This window comes from Oryctolagus cuniculus, chromosome 13, assembly GCF_051225735.1.
Source record: "Oryctolagus cuniculus isolate XC-2025 breed Fujian yellow rabbit chromosome 13, ASM5122573v1, whole genome shotgun sequence".
Lineage (NCBI taxonomy): Eukaryota > Metazoa > Chordata > Mammalia > Lagomorpha > Leporidae > Oryctolagus > Oryctolagus cuniculus.
In genome coordinates this window covers 69479437-69494577 of record NC_142879.1, presented here as the reverse complement: position 1 = coordinate 69494577, position 15141 = coordinate 69479437, and the positions used below count along the sequence as shown (strand labels likewise).

General features: G+C 46.9%; 1 protein-coding gene across 10 annotated transcripts in view; it reads right to left on the bottom strand.

Annotated features, from left to right (window-relative positions):
* Positions 1-15141, bottom strand: part of SEPHS1 (selenophosphate synthetase 1) — a 29800-nt gene that overhangs the window by 13652 nt on the left and 1007 nt on the right. For 2 of the 10 annotated variants that reach the window (XM_070055665.2, XM_051821523.3), the window contains exons 2-5: positions 12182-12456; positions 4695-4798; positions 2625-2732; positions 1363-1517 (exon numbers count right to left, since the gene is read on the bottom strand). In XM_070055665.2, the coding sequence (XP_069911766.1) occupies positions 1363-1517; positions 2625-2732; positions 4695-4798; positions 12182-12374 (560 nt within the window). In that variant the 5' untranslated portion in view covers positions 12375-12456. Of the gene's footprint in view, positions 1-1362; positions 1518-2624; positions 2733-4694; positions 4868-12181; positions 12457-13975; positions 14172-14332; positions 14604-15141 lie in introns of those variants that run through there. The other 8 variants (XM_089311733.1, XM_070055672.2, XM_070055667.2 and 5 more) reach the window with 6 other exon arrangements.

The window sequence follows — 15141 nt, the reverse complement described above, 5'->3', positions numbered from 1 at the left end:
CTAGGGAATGCATTTCTGGATCAGATCACAAAAGCACAGGCAACAGAAACAAAGACAAATGGGATTATATCAAATTAAGGAGCTTCTGCACAGCAAACAGAGTGAAGACGACTTACGGAAGAGGAGAAAATGTTTGCAAAGTATGCATCAGACAAAGGGTTAATATCCAAAACACTGAGAATCTCAAAAGCTCAGCAAAAAGGCAATCCAGTTCAGAAATGTGTAAAGGACCTGAATTTCTCAAAAGAAAAACAAATGGCCAAAAAATACATTAAAAAGTGCTCAATATCACTAGCCACGAAGGAAATGCAGATCAAAACCACTAGGAGATATCACCTCACCCTGTTAGAATAGCTATTATGAAAGAGAAAAATACCAAAGGCTCGCTGGCAAGGATTGGAGAAAGAGCATCTTCCATACTATTGATGGGAATGAAAATTAACTCAACTTTAATGGAAAACAATATGAATGTTCCTCTAAAAACTATAAAGCTACCAAAGTCCAGCTATACCACTTCTGCGAGTATACCCAAAGGAAGTAAAGTCAGCATACCACAGAGACACCTGCCTTCCCGTGTTCACTGCAGCCCTATTCACATGAGCCAACGTATGGGAACAATGTGGATGTCCTTCAATGAAGGAATGAATAAAAAAATGTGGTGTGCACACAGTGGAATATTATTCAACCACAAAAAAGAACGAAATCCTGACATTTCACAGCAAAGCGGATGGAATTGGATATCATTATGTTAAGTGAAATAAGCCAGACACAAAAGACCAACAAAACATTTGTTCTCTCTCATGTGGAGGAGTAAAAAAGAAAAAAAAATAGTTTAACTACAAGATGGGAAGGTGGGGCAGGAGACAGAGGTAAGTTCTAGTGTTCAAACAGAAGCTTGTTTCATGGCACAAGGGGGTGCCTGTAATTCACAGTAATGTCTCGGAAGAGAGGAGACGGTGGGCTCCAGACATAGAGATAAGGAGATGGAAAGGCAGGCTGCCTGGCTTGAGTGGTTTATGCCATGTTTCCATGCTGAAATACTGCACTGCACCCCATAAAAATGGACATGGCAAATAAACCGAACATTTTTAACAATAAAATGGAATTTCAAACAAGTATACACATTAGACTAAACACAAAGCCAGGCTGGTAGTGAAAGAGTAGGGGAGTGACAGCTCAGGGGATGGGCTTCCCACAGGGGTGATGAAAACGCTCTAAAACCCACGCTGGTGGGGGTCGTCTAACTCTGCAGATACACCAAGGTTACTAAAACAGACACTACAAACCGGTGCGCTGTGTGGTGATGGGGGAGAGGAGAAGGGAGGGAAACAGCCAGGTAGCGTGGAACAAAAATCAACTCACATGATAAATTCATTGGGCTGGCAGACAGTTGTAGCGACTCCTCCCAAAACGATCCAGGGGTTTAACACTGTTTGGCCACCTGTTACTGACGTTCCTGCTTCCTCTGCTGCATCTTTGAAACCCTGTATAATTAGGGGCATCACTTTATCCCTTTCCTAAGGTTTAAAAGGACATAAATGAAAAGTCAAATAATTTTATTCAAAACCCAGAAAATACAGTTCCACACTTTAGTCATAAAAAAATTATAAAATCCTAAAGGAAGTCCTGAAAGTTTGTAGACAGGGTGGCGGGGTGTATGAAACAAAAGCTAGGGAATACTCCATATTTTACACAGTTTATCAAAAGCTGGAAGATGTTCTAGGTTACAACATAAATGAAACCCAGACAACAGAAAAGAGGAAAATCCTGTGAGCTGTCCACAAGGACGGACTGGCCTTAAGTCCGATGACCATTAAAAGTCAGCCCTAATGGTCCTTCTGAACCCCAAGACTAGCTTACTGTGCACATGGCACTCAGCCTTGGAGTGGGCTTACAGCTCACCAAGGACTGTGCAGACTGGCAGAGGGCTATGATGGTAACGTACACCTGCCAAGCCCTCGCTGAGACCACCGCGTACAACCACGGATCAAAACACACATGGCGAGGGCAGAAAGGAACCCACTGAAAACTAAGATTTTTCCAAGGCAGGTCACTGTCTTGTGCATGTTTTGGACAAAAGTTAAGCACCTGTCAAAAATAATCTAAATGGCAACAGGGCTCTGATTCAAAGAACAGGTAGAGCAGGGTAGCAGGGACACAGACACCGCCAGTTGATGACACAGAAGTGTGAGCACATGAACACATGTGACAGCCCCAGTCCTCATGACTGTCTACATCAGTGACAGCCCAGCCAGCGACACTAAGGGTACCTGGCCCTCCGGGGCCCTATGTTCTGGGTCTGTAAGGTAGGCCCAATTCACAGACTGGCACTAAGGCACTCTTACCATGGCCTAAGTTTTATTAACACAGGCACAGATAAATGTCTTGGTCTCAGTCTACCTAAGAGCTGTAAAAGGAGCTGGTGGCAAGAATGACAAGATGAATTGGCCAGACTCTCATTTGAATTTTTTGGTAATTATCAAACAGTGGCGAGCCACCAGGAGTACTGGAAGCCACATGGCCTGAGCTCCTCGCTCTCCAGATGGGAAACCAAGTGTACCCAAGTCGAGGGACGTGCCCACGCCAACACCAGCCAGTGAGCGGCCGAGGGCCCTGCTACTTACCCTGTCAGTCATTTTATTGCTGACTGCGAGGAGCATCAGCATGTTGTCACACTCTGTGACCCCCATGGCATAGAGGTCACTGAGGACGTTGGCACATGCTATCCTGCCCTGGGAAGAGAGGGGAAAGGTGAGAAAGGACAACTGGGGATGTTCAGTCTAAGCCCACAGGGCAGCTGCCAAGGACCGCTGGGGTAGCGGGATGGGCCATGTGTTGGCCAGTTACTGCCGCTCCACCCCAGGGCCACCACGCATGCCCTCCGGCACTCCCGTCACCACCTCTGCTTTCTTATGCAGCACCCAACACGTTTCCATGCTTCCCCATGCTGAGGATGAGGAGGTCTAAACTTGTTCAGGGGAGGCAGCTGCGAGGAGAGAGCACCCAGCAGAGAGGCATGGGGAGGACGGAGGGTCTGGAAGGAAGCGACAGAGCAAATCTGCAAACAGCTGTCCTACAGGAACTGGGACCAGCCGCTGAGGCTACACGGAGCCTACAAAATGTTGACTCTACTGCTTGCAGAGGATCTGGTCTATAAACACATACTTTACGTTTTGTAGCCTTTTTTCGAGGCTGTAAGAGACACACAGGAAAATTAACTTGCTTGAGAGTAAAACAAACAACAAAAAAAGTAGCAGCAGCAGAAGAAATTAAAAAAAAAAAAAAAAAAAATCCAGGGCTGAAGTTAGACTGTTTTCTAAAGAAGAAGAGAAGTATTTCCCAATAAACTGTATCATTTTATTAAGAACTTTAAAATAGTATTCAACAGAATTGTGACAATAAACATTTTTTATTGCCATGGGAAATTTTTTATATGTAAGTTGCCATTGTCTAACATCATTTTGTCTGAAAAGTAAGGAGAATCAAAGTCCAAAGCAGTATTATCATTAGCAGTGGTTGTCCAACTGCTAGGGTCCTGGCAGACTGGCAGTACAGCTCAGTAGCTTCCTGTGGCCCCACTTTCAGCATCACCAGGCCCCATCTCCAAGGCCAACAGGCGGTGTGCAAGTGGGAATGCAGCGCAGGACGGCAGCCGTTTACCGCCCGGTCCAGTTCTGGCTGCTTTTTCTCACAAATGCTTGTAAGAGATGCTAGAAAAGAAGAATGAATTTTGTTCTTTTGGTTCTAGCCACCCATGCCGCCTGGTCTGATGGGACAGCTGCAGGGTGACTTACCTGTCCGGTCTCCGGGAGCACAGCTAGAGAACAGACAGACATACAGAGGGCATCCAGGCTTGTAATAACCTGTTTATCTGTCACCAGCAGCAGAGTAGAACCTCCCCCCATTTAGCCACCTCATGCCCAAAGCTCTCAGGTGTGCAGCTTGAGCCCAGGGTCCTTGCCACACAGGAAGGACATCTGGTATTTTACAACAAAAAGGACACTCTCAATGCCTTCACTGACCCCTCTTAGCTGGTATAGAGGTAGGGTTAAAGGTTGGGCACATTAAAGGGTTCCTAGCTACAACCATGCAATGAAAAATCAGGAAATGTATCTAAAGCATAGCACAATCAGTAGCTAGGAACTTTAATTCAGTAGCCAAATACATCTCACGCAGCAGCATACAACACAGAGGTGAGCAGGTGTATGAGTAGATGGGCAGAAGGAAGTGCAATATCCAAATTCATGTTCAAGAAACTTAACGGCAATGAGACAGATGCTCAGCTGCTTTATTTTGGGGAGGCATCATTTAGGGTCACTCCTATTACCCAGCGCAGCACTATCTCTGGCATGAATTTAGTAATTTCAAAGAAAGAAAGATACAGGAAAGAAGGAAGGAAACAATAAAAAAGTCAGTCAAGAGACACTCCACTAAACCAACAGGTGTTCTGACACACACACATACACACTCAGGGACGAGGGCAGAAGAAAGATCTGCCCCCCCTCTATCTTGCATCACGCACAGCGCCAAGTATGAGCAGGGAACAGGCCAAACTGCTGCCGCTGTAGGAATCAGGGCAGGGCTGGGGTAGCATAATGCGAAAAAACCCAGAGACGCAGGTACAAGCCCAGCCACAATAGAATACCAAACGAGTTAAGAGTTCCAGTTACAAAAAACAATCAGGTCAAACTTACCATCATGTAAGGGTCGTCTACGATAGGGTAAATGTAATCCGTGGTCTGAACCAAGGAGAGCCCACCATGCCTCAAAGGAATGACACAAGTATCCATTCCAATGCCTGTGAAGACGCAAGTCGTCAGCATCCAGAAACAGACCAGGAGAGCCATTTTCCCTTACACTGGCAGTGCTGTGAACAGGAAGAGCTCTGTGCAAGACACTTATGGAAACTGCACACTGCCAATGAAGCCATGTGTTTCCTATCAAGAAGTATAACTGAAATAAATGTGAAACATAACTAGCTTAGGATAGAAAACAGGAATTAAAATGTTAGTCATCAAGAGTCACTTCAATAGAAAATACTCCTTACTATTACAAACTTAACAAAAGTTTTATTAATTTATTTAAGAGGCAGAGAAACAGAGTGAATTCCCATCCACTGGCTCATGCACCCCCCTCCCCTCACTGCGCCTCCACCTCCAAACGCCTGCAAAGGCCAGAACTGGGCCAGGCCAAAGCAAGAATCAACAATGCAATCAAGGTCTCCCCCACGGGTGGCAGGAACCCATCCACCTGAGCCATTACTGCTGCCTCCCACAGTTTGCATCAACAAGAAGCCTGGGTCAGGAGCTGGAGCCAGGTTTCAAACCAGGATACTCTGATATGGGATGTGGGTGTTCTAACTATTAGGCCAAACATCTGCCCCAATATGATGATTTTTAAACCTAACGATACCCTGAATAAAAATTTTATCTTATGCTGTATTGTCTTTTATTGTATTATTTTACTGCATTTTGTATCACTTGGCACCATAGGGAATTCCTTTAAATATGACAACAGTATATACAGGCTTTAATGTGGTTAAAAGCTTTGAGTGTATCTTTAGATACTATTGCATTTTCTCACCAGAAAATCTGTAAAATATTTTACATAGGGGCCGGCGCTGTGGCGCAATGGGTTAACGCCCTGGCCTGAGGTGCCGGCATCCCATATGAGTGCCAGTTCAAAACCCAGCTGCTCCACTTCCTGTCCAGCTCTCTGCTGTGGCCTGGGAAGGCAGGGGAAGATGGCCCAAGTCCTTGGGCCCCTGCACCCATGTGGGAGACCCGGGAGAAGCTCCTGGCTCCTGGCTTCAGATCGGCACAGCTCCGGCTGTTGCGGTCATCTGAGGAGTGAACCATCGGATGGAGGACCTCTGTCTCTCTCTCTGCCTCTCTTCTCTCTGTGTAACTCTTTCAAATAAATAAATAAATCTTTAAAAAAAAGAAAAAAATATTTTACATATAGAAAATGTTATCATATCAAAAATTAAGCTGATTAAGGGCAAAGCCAGAACAAGATTTCATCATTTCCAATCAAGCATGAACAAGGGACCCCAGTTTATTAAAAATGGAATTAAATTAAGGGGCCAGCATTGTGGCACTAGGGGTTAAGCCACCTCCTGCAACACCAGCATCCTGTATGAGCACAGGTTCAAGATCCGGCTGCCTCACTTCTGATCCAGCTCCCTGTTTAAAGCCTGGGAAAGCCGTGGAAGATGGCCCAAGTCCTTGGGCTGCTGCACCCATGTGGGTGACCCGGGAGAAGCTCCTGGCTCCTGGCTTCGGCCTGGCCCAACATGGGCTATTGCAGCCATTCGGGGAGTGAACCAGCAAATGGAAGATCTCTCTGTATCTCTCACTCCCTCTCTCCCTCTCTCTCTATATATATATAAAACTCTGCCTTTCAAATAAATCTTTAAAAAAAATTAAAAGTACATTTTAGTATACGTTTTGAAATGTACAGCTTTTCTTTAATATGCATTTTCCATGACCTTCTGAAGACCCTTCGTTTATAAACACTCTGGTATCTGTGTAATCTAATTGTTTTATAGGTTCTCAAAAGCATTTTTAAAGAGGAAATCTTAAAACTCCACATTATTTTCCTAGTAAAAAGCTTACAAATGCCACCTTTACTGACTTATAGTATGAACAAGGACTGGCCTGAAGCTTACCTTCTGTCTATTAAAAAGAAAATTGCTCTCAACATGCCTCAAAAATCATTTCAATTTATTAAAAACTGCTTGAGCATTTAGATGGTATGGACAACCAATGGACTAATTAGGGTTTCTTTTTTATAAAATCAGTTTTGAAGTCATAAGTGCAGTTACTGTGGGCCACATTTGTTTAAAGATCACCTGCAATGCAGACAAATTTGCAAAGGTGCTCCTACCACGTAAGCCTGATAGAACTCTCCCCATGGCCTCTCCCAAGGACACCCTTCCACCCTTTAACAAAGTATTTCCACTTGGTTGTGCAATAGTAAAGGCAGGAGAAAGTACAAAAAGAACAAGAGGATTCTACCCTGTAAATTTAGAATTCCAAATCAAACAAGAATAAGTCATGTCGGAATCGCACTAGAACGACCTTATGTATTTTGCACAAGCAAAACTGCCAGGAACCAAACATCTCACACCAAGGTGGCAACAGGCCACTTCTCCGCCTCTTCTCCGCCCGGGTGTTAGTCCATTACCACTGAGGCAGAGACAAAACCAAGCTTAATAACACTATAGACTGTGAAGACGAGTTTGTGGTTTTTTGTTTTCATTTTTGTTTCAATTAAACTAGATGGCAAATCCAAAACTGTCAAGAGATCCAGCTGGCAACAGAGAATCTGATCTCAGAGTAGCAAGTCTCAGAAGTCTTTGGTAGTGATCAGTGTTCATTTGTGTCAGACAAGAACCTGAGCAGTAATTCAGTTCAAAGGCCAGCTGCTCGCATCCACAAGTTCCACCTGCAGTGCTCTGCAGCTCCTAAATGAAAGCAGGCAAGAACCACATGTAACTCCCACCGAGTCTCCCACTTGACAACTCCAGCTGGCTACGCTGGGCAGATGACTATTCACTTTGGTATCATTTTATTTCAAGTTTCAATTTAAACTATAGGACTACCTTAAAACAGAACAACAAAAAAAACCCCACACAGATGCTGAATGTTGGCCCTAAATGTTTCTTAAATTTGAATCAAATATTTGATTTGTAAAACACTTTATTTCTATACCTGGCAAGTTCTTACATCAAAATAATTGGTGAGTCTCAAGCATTTTCCTGGGCTGAAAAGCCGCTATTCTCCACATTTTCTCCTTTACAACTGTGACACCACCACCTACTAGAGGGAGGGGCTGGTGTCACCCAACATGGTAGCCACTAGCCACAGAGGGTTACTGAGTTCTTGAAATGTGGCTATTCCAAGTTGAGACGTGCTGTAAGTATAAAACAGACACCAGGTTTGAATACTTAGTACCAAAAAAGCCAACATTTCATAATGTCTTACAAAAAGGAACTTCAAAAAATTCATGGAAAATGTATATTATGAAAAAACTATTTGCATAGATTTCAAAAATTTTTGCACCAAAATAAATAAGTCCATTTTTTCAGACTTTTAAAAGTGCCCTTGTAAGTACTAAAAAAAATTTTGTATATTGGGTTAAATAAACTATATTAGGATTAACTTCATCTGATTCTTTTATTTTAAATGTGATTTCCAGAATATATAACATTACACATGCCTTGCATCATATTTTTTTGGACAGCACTGGTTATAGTGACTGGTTTAGAAATAAACTCAAGTTTCAAGGAAGGAAGAGAGAGAGGTTGAGCCTGAGATGGACCACGGGCCTTGAACATCAGAGTCTCAAAATAAAGAAAGAGGGACAGTCCAGATAGAAGGCAAGCAGGAAAGAAGATCCCACAGGTGGGGCAAGTCTTAAATACACATCAAACAGTTTAATTTATCAGTAGGCAACAGGAAATTAAACCCTCCAACCAGAAAAAATAACCTGGGGTACACATTTGGCACAGTGGTTAAGGCACTGCTTAGGAAGCCTGTATCACATTATCAGGGAGCCCAGGCTCAAGTCCCAGGTCCACACCGGATTCCAACTTTCTGCTGATGCAGTCCCAGGGAGGCAGCAGGTGATGGCTTAAGTGGTTGGGTCCCTGGCACCCACATGGGAGACCTGGATTTCCTTCCTGGCTCCCAGACTTAAATTTAGGGATTGAACCTGCAAATGGAAGGTCAGTCTCTCTGTCTCTCAAATAAAATCAATAAAGAAAAACAGCCCAAGACAGTTTATCACCATCATCATCAGCCATCAATATTTGAAAGCTCTTAAGTACCAATCAACAGTTGTACCAGTTTCTAAGACATACCACCATTTCTTTAGTTGGGATACATCTAGCAAGCATGTGTACTTCAAAAGATGGGCTCACCCTTCAATTAACTCCATCTTAGAACCCAAAAAAGATTTAAAGTAGATAAACATTCATACATGTGTGCATACACACACACACACACACACACACAGGAAGGTATGTCAAAAAGTTCATGGGAAAAATGGAATTTAAAGATAGCTTATTTTGATACAAAAAATTTTTTAAATCCATGCAGTTTTTTGTAATGTGCTTTCCATGAAGTTTTTGAAGACCCCTGGTATATATGTATTACATATGTTGGTACAGATATACATGGTCCACATACATAAAACATTTCTGGTAGTCAGACCAATTCCAAATACTAAGTACTATTATGCTGGTTTTAAAAAAATATTAAAATATTAATTAATTGGAAAGGCAGAATGAGAAAGAGGGAAGGAGGGAAGGAAGGAGGGAGGGAGGGAGGGAGGGAGGGAGCGAGTGAGATCTTCCATCCCTTGGTTCACTTGCCAGATAGCCACAACAGCCAGGGCTGGGACAGACTGAAGCCACAAGCCCAGAACTCCACCCATGTCTCCCACATGGGTAGGTGTCAAATACTTGGGCCATCCTCTGCTGCTTTTTCAGGTACATTAGCAGGGAGCTGGGTCAGAAGCAGAGCCCTGATATGGAATGCCTGTGCCACCATGCAAGCTGGCTCCTACTACCCTGTTTCCCAGATTAGGAAACCGTGGCTCAGGAGGGCTAAAAAATCAGCACAAAGTTAACCTTTTTGACTATTAAGTGACAGTGGCAGGGTGTGCATCCAAATCTGCTTCCAAGGCAAAGTTTTAGTGGTCAAGATAACCACTTCTGCATCCCAATGCTTTGCTTTGCTTGTCACCTGGGGTTTGTCTGCCTTGGGAATGCCAGGAATGCCAAATGGGGGGCGATGTGCACTGTTCATTGTTCTGGGAAAATCGGTTTGATTCACTTCTCCAGAGCTGATGAGGCCGGACTATTCAAGGGTTTAGTGTTCTATCTGCTTCTCCCTACCTCCTTTCTTGCTATCACATGGCTGTCCCCTTTGCCACTGAGAGGAGCTAAGGTCAAAGTAGGTGGCAAGTCACAGAGGAAGCTGAAGATGTGGCTCCAGGTCATGTTCAACCACATCTGCAATGGGTACGTTCTTGAGCCTCCAGGCCACTGGAAACCCTGACTTCTAAACCCCTTCAAGATGCTTAGGAGTGTGCAACAGGCCCAAGTGCTCCCCAAGACCGACAGGGGGTGTTCTAAACAGGAACCATTGCTTTAGCAGGTTTAAGTTATGGGTTTTTGACCATTAGTAGCTCCTTCTCCTTGAGTTACCCAAGAGCTTCCTTCATACAGTCAACCCTCTGCATCTTCAGGTTTCTCATCTGAGGATTCAAACAATGGAGCATCAGGCATATTCAGAAGAAAAGCTATGCCTGTACCAAACACGCACAGATTTTTCTCCTTCTCAGTAGTCCCTAAGCAAAGCAGTATAACACCTACTTACATAGCATTAGGTATTTTAAGTAATCTAGGGATGATTTTAAGCGTACAGGAAGACATATGTAGGTTATATGCAAATACACTATGCTATTTTCATAGGGAATTTGGGCATCCTCAGATTCTGGTATCCCAGGCCAGGCGTGTATATGTGTGTGTGTGTGTATGTGTGTGCATGCGTGCGTGCACCCCAGGCCAGTGCATGTATGTGTGCATCCTGGGCCAGGGTGTGTGTGTGTGGTGTGTGTGTGTGTATCCCAGGCCAGGGTGTGTATGTGTGTATGTGTACATCCCAGGCCGGGGTGTATGTGTGTGGTATGTGTGTATCCTGGGCCGGGGTGTGTGTGTGTGTGGTGTGTGTGTATCCTGGGCCGGGGTGTGTGTGTGTGTGTGTGTATGTGTGTATCCTGGGCCGGGGTGTGTGTGTATCCCGGGCCAGGGTGTGTATGTGTGTGTATCCCAGGCCAGGGTGTGTATGTGTGTGTGTGTATCCCGGGCTGGGGTGTATGTGTATATGTGTGTGTGTGTGTGTGTGTATCCCGGGCCGGAGTGTGTGTGTGTGTGTGTATTGAAGGCCGGGGTGTGTGTGTGTGTGTGTGTGTGTGTATCCCGGGCCGGGGTGTATATGTGTGTGTGTATGTATCCCGGGCCAGGGTGTGTATGTGTACCTCCCGGGCCGGGGTATATGTGTGTGTGTGTATCCTGGGCCGGGGTGTATGTGTGTGTGTGTGTGTACTGAAGGCCGGGGTGTGTGTGTGTGTGTGTGTGTGTGTGTATCCCAGGCCGGGGTGTGTATGTGTGTATCCCGGGCCGGGGTGTATGTGTGTGTGTGTGTGTGTGTGTGCGTGTATGCATTTGTGCCTCAAGGATACCAAGGAGCACCTGCATATGCTCATTTCCTGACAAGGAAGCCGCCACAGAAGCCAACTCCCTCCTTCATGTGGTATTTCTCCACAGCCTAGACCTCATCTGGAAGACAGAAGCTCTGCTTTTTATCTGTTTTACATACGGAGGAAGAAAGAAGTAACCTGGGCTTTCCAACAAAAAAGGCAAAAATAAATGAAATGAAAACCTGATGGTAAGAAAGCTGATCCAGTCACCCGGCAGCTACAGAAGACCCAACTCCCCAGGACACGCTCCACTAGGGCGAAGTGACAGTACGCTTGCCCCATGCACTTAATGCACTACACAATAACACTAATAAACAGTGGGCCAAGAGCCCGACTTCAATCCCCGAGCTCTGTCTTTGGGAAAAGAGTTACTACTAATGACATCAGGAAGTCAGTAAAGAAAAAACTCTGCCCTCAGCTCCGTGCTGGGGACAGGAACAGTCACCCAGTCCTCTCCCTTTCTATAAAGAACAGCCCTGCATGCAGGCCCCAAGCCCAGCTCTTCAAGTCATGCCCGCACTACTCCTCCCTGACCCAAGTATCGCCCAAGATGTGAAAGCATCGCTTTCCAAGAGAATAACTGCAGGGATTATTTCAGGGAGAGGCAGGAGTTTCAGTCTAGTCCTCAGCGAACCAGAAAATTCGATTTAAGCTTAAATAATGTTTTTACTGTAACATAATTGTCTCAGCCGCATACCTCACAGCTTTAAAAGTTAGGTAAGACCTGGATGCTCTTCAAGTACTTCTTTCAAATAAGTTATAAGGACATAATCCAGTTACCACTGCATTGCTCTTTGCATTCTTATGACAGAAAAAAAAAGGGGGGGGGGGGGGAAGCAACACAGGAGAAGTCTGGTTTCTGACTCCTGCACCGGACTGCACTTTATCAAAGACACAACGGTTTACGTACCAAGTCTTGGCATCACAGCTCCCAGAAACTGCTCATCTTCTTGGAAGTGGTTCTCTTGTAAGGACTCCAGCAACTTCTGAAGGACATCTTGGGGCACTTTGCAGCCTGTGCCCTTCAGTTCCGTGAATCTCGTTAGCCGGAAGCTCTTGTCCAACTCATAACTTTCCGGGTTAAAGGACTCCCGCGTAGACATGGTTCTTGGGCCCACACTCCTCACAGTTCAACCCCTCCCCTCCCTCTCTCCTGGTGGGCTGGGTTCTTTCTTACAGATCCACCTAGGTATCACCAAAACACAAAGACAATGTTAAAAGAACTCAGACCAGCATGTGTGCCTTGAATCAAGTGAATGGATGCCAAGGACAAGAAATGAAATCATCGGGACTCAGGACAAAGAGGGGAAACATGTGGGACCACAATACCCCGCTCACCACCGAGATGCGCAAGCCAGAGAAATCACATCTGAACGGGACTCCAGCATCATGGACAATTATGGGCAAAGACCTGACATCTGCACAGTGCTTGTAACTGTGGCCACCAGGGCCAGCAGGGAAGACCGCCTCCAAACTGGGAAGTGTGTGCCTGCAGGCTCACGCGACGACGCCACCCCGAACTTCATGTAAGTTATAAGATCACTTCATCTGTCAACCTGCAAGCACGTGGTTTAGAAAGTACCCTGGCTGATGCACCTTTCCATGAAAAACCTTTGCTATCTTTTGCTCTCTCGCAGAGAGAGAGAAAAAGCCCAAAAAGCACTTGGCAGAAAAAGGACATTCATGCAAATGCACTTGATGAAATTCCTCACAATGCTAAATCCTAATTCTCTAGAAAAGCATACTGTCCCTTCCAAACGACAAGTATACAGTACAATCCAGAACCAGTAAGGCCTCCCCAAAGCACACAACTTGAACAGAATGGCTGTTTAACAAAGTCACGTTCAAGTTTAAGAGAGCACTGGGAGACTTCTCTGAGTTATAAGGCAGGGCTATTTCCTAGAAAGCAAACATCCCGCCCAACTAGTACACACATCACTGACAAAATAAGCCACTGCTCACCATCACTTCAGTGCAAGAACACAAACAATAAAGAAACCATACTAAATTACTAGTGTTTATGGCATTAGGTACCATGTTAGTATCTGAAACAAGCCCTGCTAAGTTGGAAGCCTTTGGGGCTAAAGCAAAAACAAAAACAAAAACAAAAACAAAAAAAACAAAACCGCATATGTGCTCCCAGATCTCTAGATTGCTAACTTTATTGGGCATAGAATTACAGACATGCAAGTTTGAGTGTCAATTTCCCCTATAAAGTTTATGATTAAGAACATAATTCCCATTTATAGAGTTTCCCATCCCCTGGGAAACACATCGCTCATTTACAACAAATCTCACAAAGCCCTAGTGTGGGCAGTGATCCAAACTGTCCTTACCAAAACACGCTTCGGATGAGCAACAACTTCAGTGGGACACCGACAACTGTACCAAGAGCAAACCCTCCAACCACCACTCCAAGAAACCAATCTGCCCAGGAGACACGGGCATTCTGAAGCCATCTGACAGTCCTAACAGCACTTTGGAAAGCCCTGGAACAAAACCCAGCAGACTCCATCCACCGCCACTCACTCACCCCTACCAGGAAAAAAAAAAAAAAAAACAACTCACAGGAGATTTTCCTACTTCCAATCCTTCTCCTTCCCTCCAAAGGTGAGGAGGAGCCTAAGGACTAACTTCGCTTTAAATTTCTATTTTCCCAGACTTTGAAGACGGAGAGAAAAAAACAAGTTTTTAAACACCTTACATCATCCTGAAGGCGCTCAAGAAGTCTAGAAATTCCAAACAGCACGAGAAACACACATCACCCAAGACTTCACCTTAAAATTAATAATAATAAATCCTGACATTTTGGGAGGGAAGCGGGAGGGGGAGGGGGTGCCATGGGAAACTGGGATTCCTGGAAGCGGGTACATCAGCATCACAACAGCCGGTCCCTAAGAACCTGGAAGCCGCCTGTTTACACCTTTAAAACAATGACATGAATATTTAAAGCTGGGTTTAACCCTTTCCGTCCGGGGCACCTCTCCCATCTCCTAAGCCAGCGCGCGCCGGGCGGCGGCCGAGCCCAGCCGGCAGCGGGCAGCCCCAGCCCCATACCTACCTACCCCCAAGCCCCCGAGCCCCGGAAGTGCGCGGCGGGGTGGGCTCAGGGGCCCGGCCCGCTCCATGAAGCCCGCTTCGCCGGGGGGCCCCGACGGGGAGGACAGCACTCGGGGACACCTTAAGTCTCAGGCTGCCGCCTTTAAAGGCACAGCGGGCCCGGGCCGCGCTCTTTGTGCCGCGCCGCGGGCTGGCCGCCGGGCGGAGGCAGCGCGGCGCCACGGGACGGGCCATGCCGTGCCCGCTCGGGCCACCCCGCGGCGGCGGCGGCGGCGGCCAAGACGCGCGGGAAGCGCGCGCGGCCCACCCGCCGGGGCGCCTCGGTCCCGCCGCCGCCGCGGGGACCTGGGGGGCGCGCGGGACGGGGAGGGGGAGGTGGGGGCGGGGAGGGCCCGGAGGCGCCGCGCGCGCCGCTCCCGGGGCACCGGGAGGGTTCTCCCGCCGCGCGCGCGCGCGCAGGCCTCCGCCGCCGCCGCCACACAAAAATGTCGGCGGGCGAAAAAATTAACCCCTGCGTGGCCGCCGCCGCCCTCCCCCTCCACTCCTCCCCGCCCTCTCTCCCTCCCTCCCTCCCTCCTTCCCCGGCCCCGCGCGGCCGCGGCGGCGGCGGCAGCCGCAGCGGCGGCGGCGGCGCGGGCGGTGCTTCTGTTTTAAAGCGGCCCCACCAAGCCGTGGCTCTGCCCCCTCTCCAGGCAGGGCTGCAAGGGCCGGCGGTGCGCGGCTCCCCGGCGGTCCCGGGCGGCCCGGAGGGGGATTTGCAACGGCCGCCGCGGGCCTGCGGACCGATATTCCCCTTTAAGCCTGGTGCCT